Here is a 19,601-nt window from a genome sequence, read left to right on the forward strand (position 1 = left end):
CGCTCGGTAAGTGTTATGACAACGTCATTGTTGTTCGGTACAGTGACACCGATTTGCATGAACCGTACAAATCATTAATTGTTGTACATATGTAGCGACCTCTCGTGTGTTATAATCTTCAGTTGTTTGAGTGTAGTTCACTGTCAAAGTCAACATCTTCTGGTATGTTAAAGACGAGGTGGAAAATAAGAAATAAGCGCTAGAAATAGATAAAACAACCAACCAGTAGAATTGCAATGAATGTTACACTTTTTACTTTTATACACCATCTCATGCAGAAGCAAATATTTAATGACTAAGCTAAATTAGTTTCTGGCTTTCAAATTAAATGTTTTTTTTTTTACTGCTAACCGTAGCATAAGTAATGAGTACTGGGAAGTGCGTTATATAGAAAATGCCCATACTCTTAGTTAAAAAAAATGTTTTTGTTAAATCTATGAGAAATTTTATACATATCAAGTTGTGTTTAAAATCGCGTGTAATTACAACTACAGAAAAATGGCTAAAGATAAGAATATAAACTATGACATTTTTACAGTGTGTAAGAACAAGTTGTTTCTTAAGTAGTATTTTAATTTTAAAACAATTTATCAAATTACACTTAATTGGAGAACTACACTTCGTCAAAAAACATTTCCAGTAGCCGAGTACATACTGTAAAAATGATATTCTTATCTGGACAGTTTATTATTGGGGCTGATAAAAAATCGCTTCTAATTCATAATTTAAATCCCTTTAAATCCTTACGAAGTGATCAGAAGTCTTATAAATGACTGGGGTGATATTAAAAAACCCAAACCAAGAAACCAAATTCACAACCTTACCTGAATGTCTCAAACTAACTGAGACTGTGTTTAGAGAGTTGAGTTGTTTCATCATTTTTCTAAATGTGTTTCTCAGTTACAATTTAATTTTTATAAATATTTTTATAACCATATACATTGTTTTGTATAGTTTTAATGGGTTATAAGATTAATAAAACACACCAACACTATTAACCACAGTGGCCCAAAACTTCTTCTAGTAAAATGGAAAATGTTTATATTTTTGGAAAATAAAATCAAAAACATTATGGAAACTCTACGATGGACAGTTTTTGTACGATACTGTAAATTAAATACTGTACGCAATGTGCCAAAAGTAACTATGTGATTTTTGTATATTTCAAGGCATACTGGAAATAACATTTGCCTAGAAACAAAGTTATCTAACGTTTTGCAAGATTTATTGACTTTTATTGATTGGTCAACGGAAGAACCCGTTATATTAATGAACGTAATCCAAATGTGTCATTATCTTTAATTATATTGTACTTTTATAATTAATCCTCTTCAACGTTCTTTTTTAATTGGGTATTTTTACTGTGTAGTTTAAAATTCTATATACGCCCCATATCGACCTAAGCGTTCCAGAATTCTCGAGGAGTATTAAAATTGCAAAGTACAATATGCGATGTGTTATTTTCTGAAAAGTTATGATAATAATTAAAGTTTTAATATATTTCTGTGATGCTTTTTTGTTTACTTTTCTTTGTGATCTTTCTTCCCTTACATGCACGTTTAGTGTATGTGTCATAATAGAAATAAGCATACTGATATCGTCAAGAAGGTTTTACATTAATGGCCTCTCTGTCTTCTTTTAGCTTTATTACTGACTTTGAATATTAACTAGTTATTAATTAACTTACTTACAATTCCCGTCTTTCCTTCTATTTTTAACAGTCACTTTTATCAGTTTTTAAATATCAGTATCTTAACTTTGATTATTTATATGATATGTGGAATACAGCGATATGCATTTTCATAATAGGTTTGGTTTAATAAGACATTGAATATAAATAGTGCCTTTAATATTTTCTTGAATTAATTTTTATTTGCTAATACATCTGTACCACACCTGTGCTAGTATGGTATGCTCAGGTTCGAGTACTGCTCTGGTATACAATCTTTATCAGTACATTGAACTGCACGGTACTTTCTAGAATATTAAGATGTTTCAGAGGCTTTCGGGCCATACAGTGTATCATCGTTCTACCATAAATATTTATCCAGGTGGAGAGACAACCCACAATAACACAGCATTTGACAGTGCTAAACTAATTATATGCATCTATTTATGCTACTAAGTAGTCTGTATGTTGGTATGTTGGAGAAGCATGAACTACATTAAATAGCCTACAATTTGACTTTAATAATACCTGATTCAAACATGAATACGCACTTAGATAGACACTACTACACCGGTCACCTGGCGTAATACAGACCCATTTATACTATGTATGGTGGTGCAATTAAGAAAGATTAATTATACTAACCATCCGGTGTAGTAATTTGGTGTGGTGATCCGGTGTAGTAATCCGGTGGTGTCATCTGGTGTAGTTATTCTGTGTGGTGATCCGGTATATTAATCCGGTGTGGTCTGCTCTTTGTTTACCAACATTAGTTTTTTAGAGTTTCTAAAAACTTTATTATTACGAATACTTCAAATGCTATACTCTCTAAAGCGACTTATAACGTTAACTAGTATAGTTATCGGTGAACAAAGAAGCTATTGCGCCATATCTGGTAATAGACATCTAGCCATTGCATGAGCAGGTTTAGCGCCAGTTAAAAAGTAAGTGGGTGGGAGAACCATCGTTCCTAATATAACTTATATGTAATACTTTCCTTCCTATTTCCACTCCGTTTATTTGAATGGTATTACACTTATTCATAGTTGCTTATTTTCCATTAAAACCCTTTTCCGCACATCCTTTAACTACCTCATCGAAATATGATTGCGATAGATACAAACTTTCAGTACTAACTCCTCATTCAGGAAACAGAAATAAAAGTTAAAGAAGCAAAACATGTTTGTAATATGTGAATACAACATACCCGCGTATGTTTTACGACCTTGCGTTGTTTTTTGGATACAATTTTAAACAAAAGTTTCTTAGATAGAAATGCGACAGACCAAATAAAGTAGTTATTATTGGTAGTCAAGACAAATAGGACGTAATATTGGTTTTAAAAGACATCCAGGCTTCAAGAATCGTGTTCTTTATAGACACATAGTTTCAAAATTGGTTTGGTACCTTAAGATTTTATTATCAGTACCAAACCAATTTAAGTACCCCCCCCCCCCCACCACCATGCATAAATAAAGGCAAACGTATGTTTTTTACGAAAGACGTCTGAGAAACAATGATTTTCGTAATAGTCTTTTTATTTTTTTTTAAGTGTTACTAATTTAGATAGAGTGAGAATAAGAAGGCCCAACATATCGTTGAGCTAATACATTATCAAGGGACGGAGCCCGCATCATCAAGTGTTTACAAAAAGACTTCCCCGACAGCAATCCATGAGCCTTTCAATGCCATGACGTCCTCCACAACCAGCCGGACCGGTCAAAGGACAGCCTTGCCAGATTAAGTGCTTTCAATAGCGTGATGCCAACCGAATCACCAGTCAAGTTGTCAAACACTGCCTTGTCAGATGTAGCGAGACATCCACCCATTGAGGTTCCGTGCCCATTGGGAATCTTCACTCGACCAAGAGAATAAAGGAAACCCTACAGAATGTGCCAGAAACGTTCAACAAGAATTTGACAGGAACCGGGAGAGAGAACTGATAAATCTGGATAGCTACTAGTCTACCCAGAGCTGTGCAAGAACTTTTTTATTGTATCCGTGGTTTGTTACCTGAGCAGTTAAAACCCAAATAATGCTCCATTAAGGATCCAACCCATGAACTATTCATCATTAAAAGACAAAAACTGTAAACATATGTGAATTCTTGAACCTTTCGAAAATACCATAAAATGAATAGACATACATAAAAAATTTTTTTATGTTTAAACGTAACTTATTTCTCCTCTAACATATATGTTACCCATAACGTTGTTAGGGGTTACGTCTTTACGTATACGTAAGACTACATAAAACGCGTTCCAATAGATAGTAAAGTGGGTTTTTGTTTCACAAATATAAATAAATTTAAGATTTATTTTCAGCCACCATGAAACATTCACCAGTTCCTTCCATGAAAAGTGGGAATGTACTTCTACTGACTCTCTCCTCCATAGAAGCAAACGTAGCTAACCATGATTCGCCTGCAACATAAATAGTTTTATTCGTTTTTTTTAAATTTCAAACCACACACGAAGTAATTGTGTAAAATAGGAGAGCTATTACGGAGAGATAAACAAGTTTGGTAATATACTTAGTTGAACTTCATCAGAGGTTGCCAATCATGTGTTTCCAATTTCTTTCTACATTTACAAAATGTTTTAAGTTTGGATATAATAAACCGAAAAATGTTACATAAGTGTGTAAAGTGTTTTATATATTTATTTGAGTTACACAACATGCCTTAAAAAAAAAATATATATATATATATATATTTATTTATTTATTTATGTTTCATTACAGCATTGATTGTGGAACATAACAAATATTAATGACATGCCTTATCTTTGTTATAGTATTATCTATAATATCTATTATGTTCATGCATTAGAGAATCAAGAACAAAATATTAAAAATATAACAAAATTATAAGCTGAAAAATAATCGTGTTTATTAAAAAATGAATTTTATATTCCCATATACCATAACAATGCGGTATATGGCGAAGGCTGAGAGTGAAGTGAGAATAGTAGTTATTCGTGATGCGGTACTAACTGGAATGCTGATTATGTACAAGGGCTCTTTGTTTCCGTTAAAGATATTTACGATATCTAGTCTAATCATTTCACATCAACGAACAATAGACAACGGAAAGCTCTCTTACACTTAAGAAGCTACTTTGCTCTATTACTGTGTAGGATTTTTCCTCTCATATATATATATATATATATATATATATATATATATATATATATATATATATTAAACACAATAGTTGTATGAAATATTATATACATAAAATACTCAATACTTTGATGAAACTGTAGAGTTTTAATTTTTGTTTAAATTTAAATTAAATCTAAGACTACACAAATTATGATTTATCTTCTAAAATGTTGTCGATTTTGTTTAATCAAATATGAAATGCTAAACTTCATAAAGAATTTAGCACTATGGGGGTTTTATATCTCAAAATCTTTTTCTTGCAGGTCACGTGCCTCTTAAAACTTCGTTCCTACTCTATCCTAGAGCAAACTTAACATATAAAAGTAGAATAAAGTAAGAAAACAGAGAGCAGAAAAATATATATTTAAGAAATACGCTCGTATGTGGCTTTATTACCTTCATATTAAACTGCAGATAACAGGCTGCCTTAAAGCAACAGTTTACGAATATCCGATTGATTATTTCAGTATAAAATGTATACGACTAAAATACTTTGTACCATACATTTTTTCTCTGCTGTTGATTATTGATATAGCTCTCTCCATGTAAATCCTATTAACTTTTTTGGATATTAGATAGAACAAAATGACTATGGTACTTATGGTCGTAAAGATTATACTACCTTATTTTACATAGACTCATACACGTAGTTCAACATTATCGTTGTCAACCCAATTCATCACACAATATTACGCCGAAAAGTAAATTTAATGTCAATCGCTGAACATGAGCAAACTTTGACCTCAAAAATGGGCATACACAATCTTGGCGTTTCAATATTTAATTGTGCTTGTACAAGCGTACCATAAGTATTACTAAGAAGTTCTTAAAAAATATAAATTTTTCCTTATAACTTGTTAAAGTATAACATATTTTAATATATTTCAATGCTTGCTACATATATAAAAAGGTCGTAAAAGATTAAACTTTCAAAAACAAAACAATCGGTATAAACTATGGAATGAGTTCAATGGTATTTGACCGAATATATAATTTAATTGCGAGAGATCCATTTTGTGTTGTCTTACATTTAAACTAAAATCATATCAGTTATTTAGGTTTCAAATTAAAAGTTTTTTGGCAAAAGGTTATAATAATAACATTTTATATTCATATTCACAACTTTCGCCTACATTCGAAATCTACGCCTCTGTATGACCAGTTACCACAGACATTCAGACATAAACACTGAACGTGCCCGTTGACCACATACATACAGACACTTTTATGAGATTCGCTTTTCTAGTTTAGAGTATCATAAATGGATCACAAAACCTGTTTTTGTATTATATAGCTTTTTACCACAGTTTTTATTAGAAGAGTGTGCATTTCAATATTATTTACAAAGTTATTTTATTACGAACTAATTAAAACTTTATTACGATGTTTTAATTTAAGAGGAGCATATTAGAGGTTGATTATAAATGTTTTACTATATATAGTATTTTTTTAGAGTATTATTTAAATCAAATAAACACTAACACTAAGCACTTAGAGTGTTTTGTTTCATTTAATATTATAATAAGACTTGGACAGTTATTTTACTATTTTTCCATTATTGGGAAAAGTAATGATTTGATTTGTACGTTGTCCTTTCGACATTTTGAGGATACGAATATTGTATATTCACGTAAAGTAAGACAGCCACCCACGAACTGTTGAGTAATGACAACAGAAAGGTTTGTTTACATTGTAAATTTAGCAGTTAACTTATCTTGAAGTTTACAATTGGGGGCTAACGACATGTCCGCTCCGAATGCGCCCGCATGAGTAATAAACAAGATAGCGAGTGTGTCATTATTAGGTGACCGAAGTCATGTAGTGAAGTCGGTACTTACTTATCCGGTCACCGCGCTCCAAGGACGAGCGAAACCATAACCCTTAAAAACAGCGCTTACACCCGATCAGGCCTCTTTTATGAGGACTGATAATAATTTTGATCACCCGAAAATGTTTTGTTGTGGGAGTTTTTATCCCGCTGTTAAAATTCCGCGCGGATCCGCTAGATGGTGTTAGTAGTGCCGGGAAGGAAAAGAGAGTATCGACTGGGAGCCGCGTCTGTAGAAGTGTGCGCTCCGGTCCCGCCGAGCGCTCCGATTGGTCCGCCGGCCCCGCCGTCGAGCGCTGATTGGTCGCCGGTCCGCGCGGTAGGTGAGAGGGGGACTCTATAATGTTAAGGGGTTACTCAGCCTGGTGATATCCCGCAGTACGTATACCCTTCACATACACTACGGCCATAAAGGCTTTAACAAGTGCATACTACTACAAGGGCCAGGGTGGTGTGAGTGAGAGGGAGTTTTTTAGGTTAGGTTCGTCGTTTAGGCGCGTCTTTCTACCATGTGTTATGATGACTAGTCGTTATCAGTCGCGGGTTACGTCATGAGCTCCAAGTTCATCATAGATAGCATGCTGCCCAAGTACCATCAACAGTACCATCACCAGTTGTTGAACCCCGTCATCACTTCGAGCGGAGGCGACGTGTCTTCCGCGGTAAACTACTCGATATCCACCAACAACTCTTCCAGCTCTTCGTCGTCACCACCGCCTTCCTTGGTCTCCTCGGCGAGCAGGATGTACCCTTACGTCGCCGCGCATCACCACCATCAGCAGCAGGCGGCGGCAGCAGCGGCGTTCGCAGGAGCAGCGGCCGCCACAGGGTCCATGGTCCCTGGCGCCTTCAGCACCCCCAGCTCAGCCGCCTTGGCAGCCGTCGTGGACGCTGCCGCCGCTGACAAGTCCTGCCGCTACACCGGCAACGTTCCTCCCCCTGAGTCCATGGTAAACTACTCTCTGCACCACCAGAACGGCTCGGCCGCAAGTTCCGTCTCTGCCGCCTCCGCATCCATGGCCGCCGCCGCCCAGTTTTACCACCAAGCCGCTGCCGCCTCCGTCGCCGCCGACCCTCTGAGCTCATGCACGACGCAGGTCGCCAACGCCGCCACCGGTCAGCCCATGCCCGACATCCCTCGGTATCCGTGGATGTCGATCACCGGTGAGTACACTGCTTTCGCCACTGTAACCCATAAAAGCATGTCCTACACAAGGCCCTACCTCAAGCCCGTTTATGGCCCATATAACGGCCATAAAACACCCTCTTATGGCTTTTATAGCCCATTATTACACATAATGGTAGTTAACTGGAGCATTCACTCGGAACGTTTTATTGCCCATTAATACGATTGTTATTGGCTAATTATAATTAAATCTTAGTTACGTGTCATTTAAATAAAGTGTTTATTGAATGATTCGTCGATTACTGAGGGTATCGATATGAATGCCTAATCAGAGTTGGCTTTTACAACTATTCATTTTATTTAGCAATCTGATAGTATTCTTATAACATCTTTGCATCGCGGAATATATACAAGCTATAATATTTCCAAAAGTCAATACATTTTCTTGAATGTGTTACCCTACAGATTTTACTGTGTGTATCTGAACTTGTAATTGGTTAGGAATTTGAGCTTTACGTATTAAAGTGCTTTAAGTGTCCTTATTAATTGTTAGAATCTTTATTATTATGATCTTTAAACACAATAAGAGTCAATTAAGAAAATGAAATGACGGGAACCACACTATAGGAATACTAACTAAACACAACAAACGTAGATGGTGCAAAATTTATAAGTTTTCCAAAATTGTGTTTATGTTCTAAATTGAGTGGTTTCGATTCACTTTGACTAATCACACAATACACTTTGTTGCCGAATGGAACCGTGAGCTTTAAAAGTGAACTTGCTGTAAGAGCGGCATTGTTTGCTTATCACGGAAAGCTGAGTGTGATCAATTGTGAAATGCGATTCATCAGAGTGCTACAGAATTACCAATTCATTATACAAGTGCGATAAGTGCGGTACGGGTCGTTAATGGCCAATAACTTGTTTACGGCCGAGTCATTGGCAGCTTATGTGCAAACGGGCACGTACTCGGAGCGTTTAATCTGAGTGTATATGGGCTCCCGAAGCGACGGCGGCCACAAGCTCCACTTGATTGATTTTGTTTACTTTCCTCCTACAATGAGACCGAAACATTAACCGCTCGTGTTGTTTGTGTTTCGAACACGTCTGCATTATTGGCTATTCGGTTTTGTGCCTTGGATTGTGTATGTTTGGCCTCCGCGCATGGTAGCCTATCGGTCGTTTGTATTTTGTGAACCATATTTTACTCTCGGTCACTGAGTTATTTGGCAATTAATGTCTCGCCCAGGTCGAAATGCATGCCAGAATAAAACAGTAGTTGTTCTGAAGTTGATTGATGTTTCACGATGCATGTCACCGTAGCGTAGCAATCCCATCAATTGTTTTTACCTCGCACTAAACTAGGTAGAGCTAAATTTACTGATTTTGCAAGCGCAGCTATTTTTGTAGAAATGTAAAGTGTAAATGAAACTGTGAACGTGGGTTCTGTAAACTCAAATACAGTAATAATTAACAACAACACAATGTTTTAATCATTTACAACTCAATATAACCCGAATTGTATATTAATTTATTTCCTTATTGGTATGAATTGATTGCTGTATAATAATATAACAGAACAGCAGTTGATTCCAAGATGCTTTACCATATATAACTATTTTTATCGTCCACTATCATTATCTAAACACCATATTATTGTACTTATTACAGACAACTAACCTGGGTGGTTATCATTATACAACTCGACACCCATTTAGTTTTGTTTAAAACATTTAATGTTGTATTTGACATATTTTTTATATTTTTTATTTAGTACTGTATTTACCACTGCAGTAATATGTTTAACGAGAATGCCGTGTCTGCAAACTATACCACTGGGTCTTTGTCATACCTTAACATTTATTATATATAAATCTAATGTTATAAAAGTAATTAGTTTGAACCGACTTTTTGCATTAATTAAAGTTTCCCCCACCCAGCCATTTAATAACAAGCGGCCGAGCACTTTGTAATCTTACACCATAAAACCATGCAATTCTTCTATTAAAACAATTTAATTGCACATTACACACCAGGGAACGGATTTAATGGCGTGATTCTCACGTCGGCAGTAAAAATCGCGTAAATATTTAATATTATTGCACTTACGATATGCCCATGATGACGTTTAGTGCAGTTTTTAGTGGCGAAGTCGGTAAAACCCATATAATAAATAATCCGAATACACATAAATGCATAATAGGCTGTATAGTTTGATCCTGGTGAAAGCCGTTGTGGCTGTTTCCACTACACACTGTACTTTTATGGAATGCAACAGTTCTAATATTGGTTTTGTAATTTTTGCTTCATTTCCAAATATACTTGAAACAGTTGTTGTTGCTGATGCTGACACACATATTTATATGAAGAACCAAAGTAACAGTCTTAAATTAGAGAAAACATTACCTTCTTTATGTTTTGTTGTTGAAGTAACTGTTAGATTGTGTGATAAAAACATTTGACATTATTTTTAAGTGGTAATTATTCGGTACTTATACATACTGTTCTGGAACCAATCACCAGTACTGAATATTTATGATAATGTGAACTTGACTTGTGTATGTAAAATTGCTTGCTCAGAATTAAATGGCCTTTTTTTAAGGTATAGAGTTTTTGTTACTCGAATATATAGGTCAATAGTCCATCCTACCATTAAACTAATCGTGACTGCAGACACCTTAAACCAACAAAAAAAGAACGATTTCTAATTTTAACCAAATCGTTTGACTGGTTTCTGATTTAATTTGAGATTTCTTACCTGCAGAAACTATGAGATTTTTAACATACGAATGGTTAGTAAACAACTCTTAAAAATGAATAAAGATAAATACTTTGATGGTTTTCAAACAAAGGTTATCTGTAAAAGAATAGATGCGGTTTTATTTTAGTTCTGCAAACAAAAAGGATAAGGAATTACTTCTAAACGGTTATTACTAGCAAAGCGTGTCGCCTATTTTTAGAAGCGCGAACCCTTAGCCAAAGAATCCGGAGTAATCTAAATTTGTTTTCTGTTTTTTCATTTTACAATTTCCTCCTCCTCAATACTTTTGATTTTCTCTCTATACCACTTTTAATTTCTGTGGAAACGTATTATTTTCAGATTGGTTTTTACTATAGTTTTATGTTTTGACTGTCACTTGTTAAATAAACTACAGACTAAAAATAATATGCTCTTTAATACTTTTTCAAAACATATTAAACAAAATAAAAAATTACAGATTAACATATATTTAAAAGAGAGACATACACAAGGTCATATTTAACATAAATCCAAGTCATAAATTTACTACTTTTTATTCATAAATAAAAATTTATATGTTGTCTTTAAAAATAGGGCAAAATAAACAAAATAACTTGCTGAAATGAGTACAATTTTACATTGTTTTACTTATAAGTGGGAATGACGTATTACCATTTAGTAGAAACATATAATGCTCGCCTTTTAGATTTAATTATATAAAGGGAAATTCGGTCTGAAGCGCAAAAAAATAAAATCCTGCCGTATTTTATTTCTTTACAGTGTTTAGTAAATTTTATTATAAGTTATTAGTACTTGTAAATACTTAAATATTCCTCTTCATATTTGAATTACGAAATCTGTAAACATACAAGCATTTAAATCCATTTGTAAATATTAAAATAATCTTATTTTTATCAGTTAGATATATTTATCATAATATTGTGTTTAAAGGACTTCATCATGTTAAAACTCACGAAACAAATATTTTGTAGCTTTTAAATCTTTATGGGATGTAAAATTTTGTTTTATACTAGTGCGTTGATAAATATTTATTACTATATTTCTTAAACTAAATAAAAACACTATTCTCCCTTCTGTAACACATCGGTACACGATGCGGCACGCCGCGAAGCGCACATCGGCCGTGATGCGCTGGACCCGGCTCGGTGCAGAATGGAACTATTTTCGGATTATTATGTAATGTACTTTACGCGTTGGTTTCTGCAATTATTATTTTAGACTATTTATTACATTAAAGTATCTAATTTTACTTCACTTTATATATTTAATGGACTATTCTTAATCCCCGTAATGACTACTCTCCTTACAAGTTCAACTTCAAAACCTTCAAACCGATTCCTTTATAAGATTAGACTGTCTTTATTTTATTTCAAATTAAAATATTTTTTTTATGAAATATAAATTAAAGAAAGTATAAGTAGATGCAAACATGTCGAATTACCGACATGAAACTAGTTAGTTTGTGACCTCCAAAAAATAATACGGTTCAAGTGCTGAGATACAATCAATGTAGATGAACAGTGATAACATCCAATTAAAAGAATGACATTATCCGGCCTGAAATCATGTATAACATATTTTGTGCAAATTTGTTCCTAATTGACCAATCAACTGGTTTATGGTAGTACGAGTAATTGTGGTTTATTGGCACTGAACTTCTCATTGAACATGAAAACATATTTTTCAGTCAATGAACAAATACACCATTTATATAATTATCAGTAGGTTAACTATATATATACATATATGAATATATATATATATATATATATATATATATACATACATAATATATATCTTATTTTTAAAGTATTTATCATTTTACTTAGTTGATCGTGAGATTTGTATTATTATTTCACTTTCAGGAGCTATTGCGTTAGTATTATTAATGTGCTGATTCTATTAAATTTATTTTAAATTTGTATTTTGGTTTAAAATTCGTTTTCAATAATTTCATTCAGTATCGGAGGTATTTTAGTATTTTACAGAAAGAATATCTTAAAAATAATTAATATAATGCTACGTAATAAAACTAAATTATTAAATTACGTTAGCTTACATTAAAAAAAATAAAATATAAGTTAGTGATCACTAACTAACATAAAAATAACTACGTTATGCATAGATACTTGAATACTTTTAACCATAATGAGATCGCATTGAAAATTCAATATACTTTAAGAATGATTTTATAATTCATGGGAAAATTTAACTCAAACGAATTTAAGTCTGCAAAATTTAATTATTATATACATACAAGAAAGGTACATCAGTAATTTAAATCAAAATAACCACACACATTTAATTTTGTCCTAGGAAATTAATGGATTTCTCCCGTCAACAAAGTTTATATTTGCGTTAATTAAATAATATTACCGTATAACCTATTAAATACTGTAGTACGGTTATAAAACGTTATATGAATCACGAAGGGAGGAGATTTGGTTATATTTTTACCGCTTCAATCCTATTCCTAATAATTTAAAGTCGCACATCCCGCAGCGGCGTTGGTGCGGCCTGGACGCGGTGCCAACATTCATTACGATCTCGCATCAGTCTTTTTGATTCTGTAACACACACAAAACATTCATCCAATTAAATTTGTTTATCCGGAATAAATCATAGGAAACATAAATATGTGAATGCATGAATAAATAAACTCAATTTTCATATATATATATTTCATAAGTATATATATATATATACTTCTCTCTTAACACCTTTTTGAAAAATGTATAAATAAATACTGTATTCATATATGTAGAAATTAATAATCGTTTATTCTAAGATAATTCAGGAAAATCATGTTCATGCACCGTAATGCGATATATAAGTAAAATCCCCTTTAATATATATACTGTTGTAAATATAATTAATAAATGTTTACTTATATGAAATACATGGAACATTTTATACTGAGGTCCTAGTTGTCAAATTTTTATTTGTAATCATAGTTAAGTACATGCATTATATTTACGCTCTAAATAAAATACAAATATTTACTTTTGCCTATTTTCTGAGTTAAAATACAGCACAAACTAAACTATTTACATACTTTTAAACGTATTATGTACCCAAAAATATGTTACTACAGCGAATAAGTCATTATAATATTAGTATTGTGTATGGGTATTAGTCATACTTTTTAAAAAATTATCTAAGATAAAATATTCATATCCCAAGTGTTAACATAACAACATTTTTATAATAAATGTTTATTAGCGATACAGTTCAAAGTTTAATTTCTAAAAAAAAACACCTTTTAAATATTACTAACTTTACTTACAATTTTACTTCCAACCGTGACAATACTACTTAGGTAAAAATAGCCATAAAAATTATTTAGCGTAGATAAAGTTGTAAACAAACACAAATTTTTAATAAATTATTGATAATTTTATTACATCTTAATAGATACGATTTACTTTGCTTCATAATTTAGTAATAACTTTGTTGTTCATTTCGAAGAAATAGTATACTGAACACAAACTGAATGATAGTATCTCATATATTAAAAAAATGTTTTCTAAAAGAAGCAATTGAAAGGCGTTTCAACCGGAGAGAACATGACTTTGTAATATTAGTCATATAAGTATATAAATAATATTAACCATTTGTGTACAAGCAATTAAAAAGTACTGTTTTATGGGTTAAATCTAGAAGAATTTGCGCTATTATTGTATTACTTACTTATTATATTATTACTAATGTGTTTCCTTAAATTTTGTTTTCGTGCCATTCTCCAGTTATGACAGTGTGACAAACGTCTTACTTCATTTTCCAGTTCCAGTAAATTAAACGTGACTTATTTAATTTACTGTTTTATAGGCATTTAATTTACTTATTTGCATAATACCTATTACTTGACATGTCTTTGGTAAACAATTATATATTCATTAAATGTTACATTTGTATAAGTGACTCAATTTTATTGAACTATATCAAAACAAATTTTGCAGTTAGTTTATCTACAGGAAAGGCTTTCCACTTAAAAACTACATAATCCCAGAATATGATAATAATTTCCTCTCTTTACATATTAGAAATCTAAATTGACACAGGCTGCTCATTAAACTCGAGCATTTTCGAGGGATCAAATTAGGGTGAGGTTTGGGCCCCAATGGCTTCATTTGCATTTCTACAACCAATGCTAGAAAAATAATAGTGTAGGAGTATTAATGCATACCAGGTTTATACTTTTTGATGGCCCGTATACTCTAAAACAATATAGAGTATAGTATTGTTTTAGAATATAGCATAGTGTTTTATAAATATTGAATATTGTAGGCAAAACTCCTATAATTTTGTTTAATCAATTTGATCCCTTATAAAACAGTACTCGAAAAAATTCAAGAAAACATCAAGAAATAAACCTACCCGGCAGATTCCGTTTCACTCTAATCCGTGTGGGTTCATTACTCCAAATGTAAGTTTATTATTTTATAACTTTAAACTAATATTTTTAATAGGCAGTTTTTGCCGACGGGTTTCGAGAATAATACTTTCCATTACATGTTTTTTTTCTGATGCAACTGTTATGTTTAGGAAAAGTGTGTAGTATTAAATATGTTTCGTAGTTTATTATGGGAGATTTTCTAACTTGAAAACATTTTATAATATATTTTTTGGAATATTCTTGAGAAAGTATATCACAATTCGTTTTTTGGATCTTTATATTGGTACGGTTCAGTTTTGTGACTTTACTCTTTATTATCTCAATCGAGAAAATTTGGTCTTACACTAAACTAACTACTTTGGCTTGCCCTAGATCTCTAATACGTCTATGTTATATAAGTATTTTATTGAATCCAGTTTGCTTGACCTATTTATAAATATTTACTTCTTTTTTTAATTCTCAGTTCTTATGTAAGACATTACTCACTAGACTTGAAACTGTATATATACACTCTGTAAAACGAGGAATTTTCTGGTTCAATATGTACTAAAGTAGTCCATCCAACTTTGGTTTATTTCCATTTCAGAATGTTTGTAATCTGAAATGTAATATATTTGGTAAGCAACTTATGTTTTTATCAACTAAATTATCCTAGGGCCGAAAATTTTTAAGTATGCATAAACAAATAAAAACACTGAAAAGCGTGAAGACAATACAACATGTAAACAAATAAATTCCATAACAAGTGTTAAAAATGAAAAAAAGAGCTAGAATTTTAACTGTTAAATGTAATAATCAGTTCAGTAAAAATATATTTAATTTATTATTATTATTTTACAAAAATAAACTTTCTATTTAAGTATTAAAATTAACCCATATTTACCTATCCTTCTTATATTTTCATAACAATACAAATTATATTGTAAGGCCTTCATTTTAAAACCTAAGATAATATTTTTTTACATTTAAAAACTGGAATTGGTCTTAACTGGGATAAATATTTAGTATTTTGAATATAGTACACTTTATTAAATGTAAAGAAATAATTTCTCTTCCTAAAACGTAGACAGTAATCTAAGCAATATAGAAATGACTTACTTGTTTTGACCTAAAAATCGTACGATGAAGTTTAAATGAGTAATTTGTGGATAACCTGAGTTTTAAATATGAAACATGGTTTTATATTTTTTAAATCTTTATAATAATTCTTAGAATCAAGTAATATGACTTGTAGCGAGTATCCTAAATGTAGTTTAGTATGAAGCGCATATGGTTGTACTCGCCTATGAGTTCCATAATGTAAGAGTGAAAAGAGTTTTATATACTTACATATAAAAACATCCATATATATATATATATATATATATATATATATATATATATATATATATATATATATATATATATTGTATCTTTTACCTTAAATAGTATCAAAAATTTTGAAAATAAACAATGTATTTACACATATGTCTATTTAAGGAATGGAAGTGAATGGATACTTAAAATAAATTATTGTAAATTTATACACAATTGTGATCAACAAATTTTAAATTCATGTAATAATGTATACGGGAATTAATATTCTTAGGTAAAATGTCTTACAACATAATTAAGCAATCAAATAAAAACCATTTTGCAAAACAGTTGAAAACACATGCCATTATACAACAGTTTACATAACCAAATTCAGCACCATATATGTAAGCAACATGAGGACTTTTATGGGTAAAAACCAATTAAAGAGAAAAGGTCTTTAAAACCTTTATGCCATGCTAAAAGTTACGTTCTATTTGGCTGAAATGACCTAATCGTGTTTTTACTTATTTAATTTTGTCAGAAACTCTAATAGAACTTTACCAAATTTATTATGATTGCCTCGATTGTATTAAAAAAAAATGTCAGCTCACAGTTTTATTTCGAAGTAAAAGACCAGAAGAAACTATAACAATCTGCAAAAAAGGTGGAACAAAAGATTTTCTAATTGTGCGAAGCAATTTGGAGTATTGTCTTTACACCCTATTACTGAGGTATTTTCAAAAACGATTCCGCGAAACTGCTCTCCGCGTGCCGGTGATGGCGGAGGTAATTTTCCCAAGTAATTCGACTGCCGCTTGCCGGTGCTGCGACCTCGCGGTTCACCTCTCAAACACGGAATGTTCCAGCTCTTTGTAAACTGCACGAAAATAATAATAGACAGAATTGTACCTTAAATTGTAGGTTGTACATTATCGTCCGAAAAATCACCAACATCACCATAAGATCAAATTACTCTGTAATATTACACTGGCGAAGTAAAAGATATATCAAATGTTATTTAAAATGGAATTAGTAAGATGTAGTTTAGCCCCTATGGATTATAAGTGAAACGATTTTCATCTCAATAAAATTGATTTAATACGTTTAGATTTGGTGTGAGTTCAATATATTAATACTATTGATCTTAATTCGAAGTCGTAAGTGGATTTCACATCTCAACAGTAAGCAGTATCGCTCACTCTTTTAGTAGGATATCCAAAGAAAACAATAGGCCTCGTTACATAAATAAACGAAAAATCGTACAATAATTAAATACACAGACAACCCTCCCCGCTCGAAAACACCATGTTTCTTTTTCTCTAATTGTCCTTTCATAAAATGCTTTTACATATGCCGATACACCAACTTTTAACTGTATATTTTGAAACTAAGTACGTACTTATATGTTTTTCTTTTCTTTCTTTAGTAACAAATTATGGATTTTCAAAGTTGACTATTTTAAATGTCACTCTACATGTAAAGAGCAAGAAATTAATTATGATTGCACCAATAAAATAGCGATTTTGTTTTTAAAACGATCTAATATGTAATAAATTACTGTTACATTATTTTAAAATCTACCAGTAAGTTTAAGTGTAATATTTCTTTCCCGCAACGCAGTTTTGGTTTCTTTAACAGATAATAAATACTTAATAATTACTCTAAATCTTGACGGTCTTATTTAAACTTAGCCTATTGACCATTACAAATGTCCAATGGATCATAATACAGTGCGAACGAATTGACTGGCTTAAGAAATAACTTGTCCTATAATATTTAGAGTATCTGTCTTGGCTACTTGAAAATATTCATGCCTACTGCAAGTCAATAGAGTGAGTCTTGTTTTAGCATACACCTAACAACAATACATCAACAACACCTCAGAAACAACACAACATCTCTTGTAAACACGTGTAAAATAATTAAAACCAAAGAGTACTAAGTGGAAGGTGGAATGGAACTAAACTCAACAAACGCACACACAAATATTTATGAAACATTGCATATGCATATTTGGAAAAGTTTAATTTATGAATGGTCTTGGAAGTTGGCTTACAAAACAAATATTTTCATGAACTTTGCTAATTTGTTTTATTGTAAGTGAAGTGAATTTTTGCAATATTGTATTATAAAACTACCTACATAATACATAACGCACAAGATACATACATAACACAACATTACATCACACTATTACACACATCACATCACACATTATTTTTATGTATACATTATACATAAGAGTACATGAGTATTTAATTTCTTTATGTATTATGTATTATTCCTTATACATTATTGTCTTTATATACTTCATCTCTAGTGGATGAAAATCAATTGTGGCAAGAATAGATTTATTTTTAATTGCATAAAAAATAATTAAATTTTATGCCGAATATTGTATTAAAGTTTTTAAGCTCACAGTTTCATTTAAGTAATAACTATAATTTATGTTATTTCGTATACGAGATATATATTTTTGTAATACTTTATAATACTGCTATATTACGACAATTTCACCACTCTAATCACAAAATCAGCTTGAATATTTTGTATATACGACGACTAGTCACGTTAATACATTTTATCGCTTCCATTGGCTAAAAGATATAAAATGTAAGCTTTGTTGTTTTCTCTGTACGAATTAACGTAACGTGAATTCAATGGCCCAGACGTAAATCATATTTTGAGAGATGTTTATTGGTCCATCACCAATCAGTTGTTGAGTGCATGGACCTAATTAGTGACTATTTTCCGTGTAAATTCTTGAAAAACAAGAACGATAAATCACGAAGTGACCTTTAGACACTTCTGTTGATAAGACTAATTGAAATAGCTTCATAAACAATACACTAAATTTTATTATGCAATAATTCTTGTCGTAAGCCGTTATGATAATTAATTGCATTGACTAACGTTACTTGTTTATTGTCTTTGTCAGATTTTTACTTTTACGGATTTTTATCCCTCGAAGATTAAATAGTTTTATTCGAAACAACACTTTTCAGTCTCGTTAGAGTTGTTCCCTTTGTTGTTTGCTAGTCATGCCTCCTTACTGTATATTACTATTTACTCTCTGCCCTGTTAGCTTATAAAAAAACCATAGTGGGCTATATCTTTTCCATATTTATTTTTTCTGCTTTCGTATAAAATTTTTGTTTGCCGTTGAAATAAATAAACACAATGCAGCGTGTATATGTAGTGTAGTTTTCATGTATATATTTTTGTATAAAGCTAATAATACAGACTTTTCTGTCATTCTTGGATTATTCAGTGGAATATTATTTACTATCCTATCCATATGACCGATTTCAGCTATACAGAATCATAATACATTCGTTAAAAGTGTAAATCTGTGAG

General features: G+C 31.6%; 1 protein-coding gene across 3 annotated transcripts in view; it reads left to right on the forward strand.

Moving 5' to 3' along the window:
- Positions 1–5,824: 5,824 nt before the first annotated feature.
- Positions 5,825–19,601, forward strand: part of LOC124369803 (homeobox protein abdominal-A homolog) — an 83,413-nt gene continuing 69,636 nt past the window's right edge. Inside the window, exon 1 of one of the 3 annotated variants that reach the window (XM_046827911.1) lies at positions 5,825–7,826. In XM_046827911.1, the coding sequence (XP_046683867.1) occupies positions 7,214–7,826 (613 nt within the window). In that variant the 5' untranslated portion in view covers positions 5,825–7,213. The remainder of the gene's footprint in view (positions 7,827–19,601) is intronic. The other 2 variants (XM_046827909.1, XM_046827910.1) reach the window with 2 other exon arrangements.

Source organism: Homalodisca vitripennis, chromosome X, assembly GCF_021130785.1.
Source record: "Homalodisca vitripennis isolate AUS2020 chromosome X, UT_GWSS_2.1, whole genome shotgun sequence".
In the NCBI taxonomy this organism is placed as follows: domain Eukaryota; kingdom Metazoa; phylum Arthropoda; class Insecta; order Hemiptera; family Cicadellidae; genus Homalodisca; species Homalodisca vitripennis.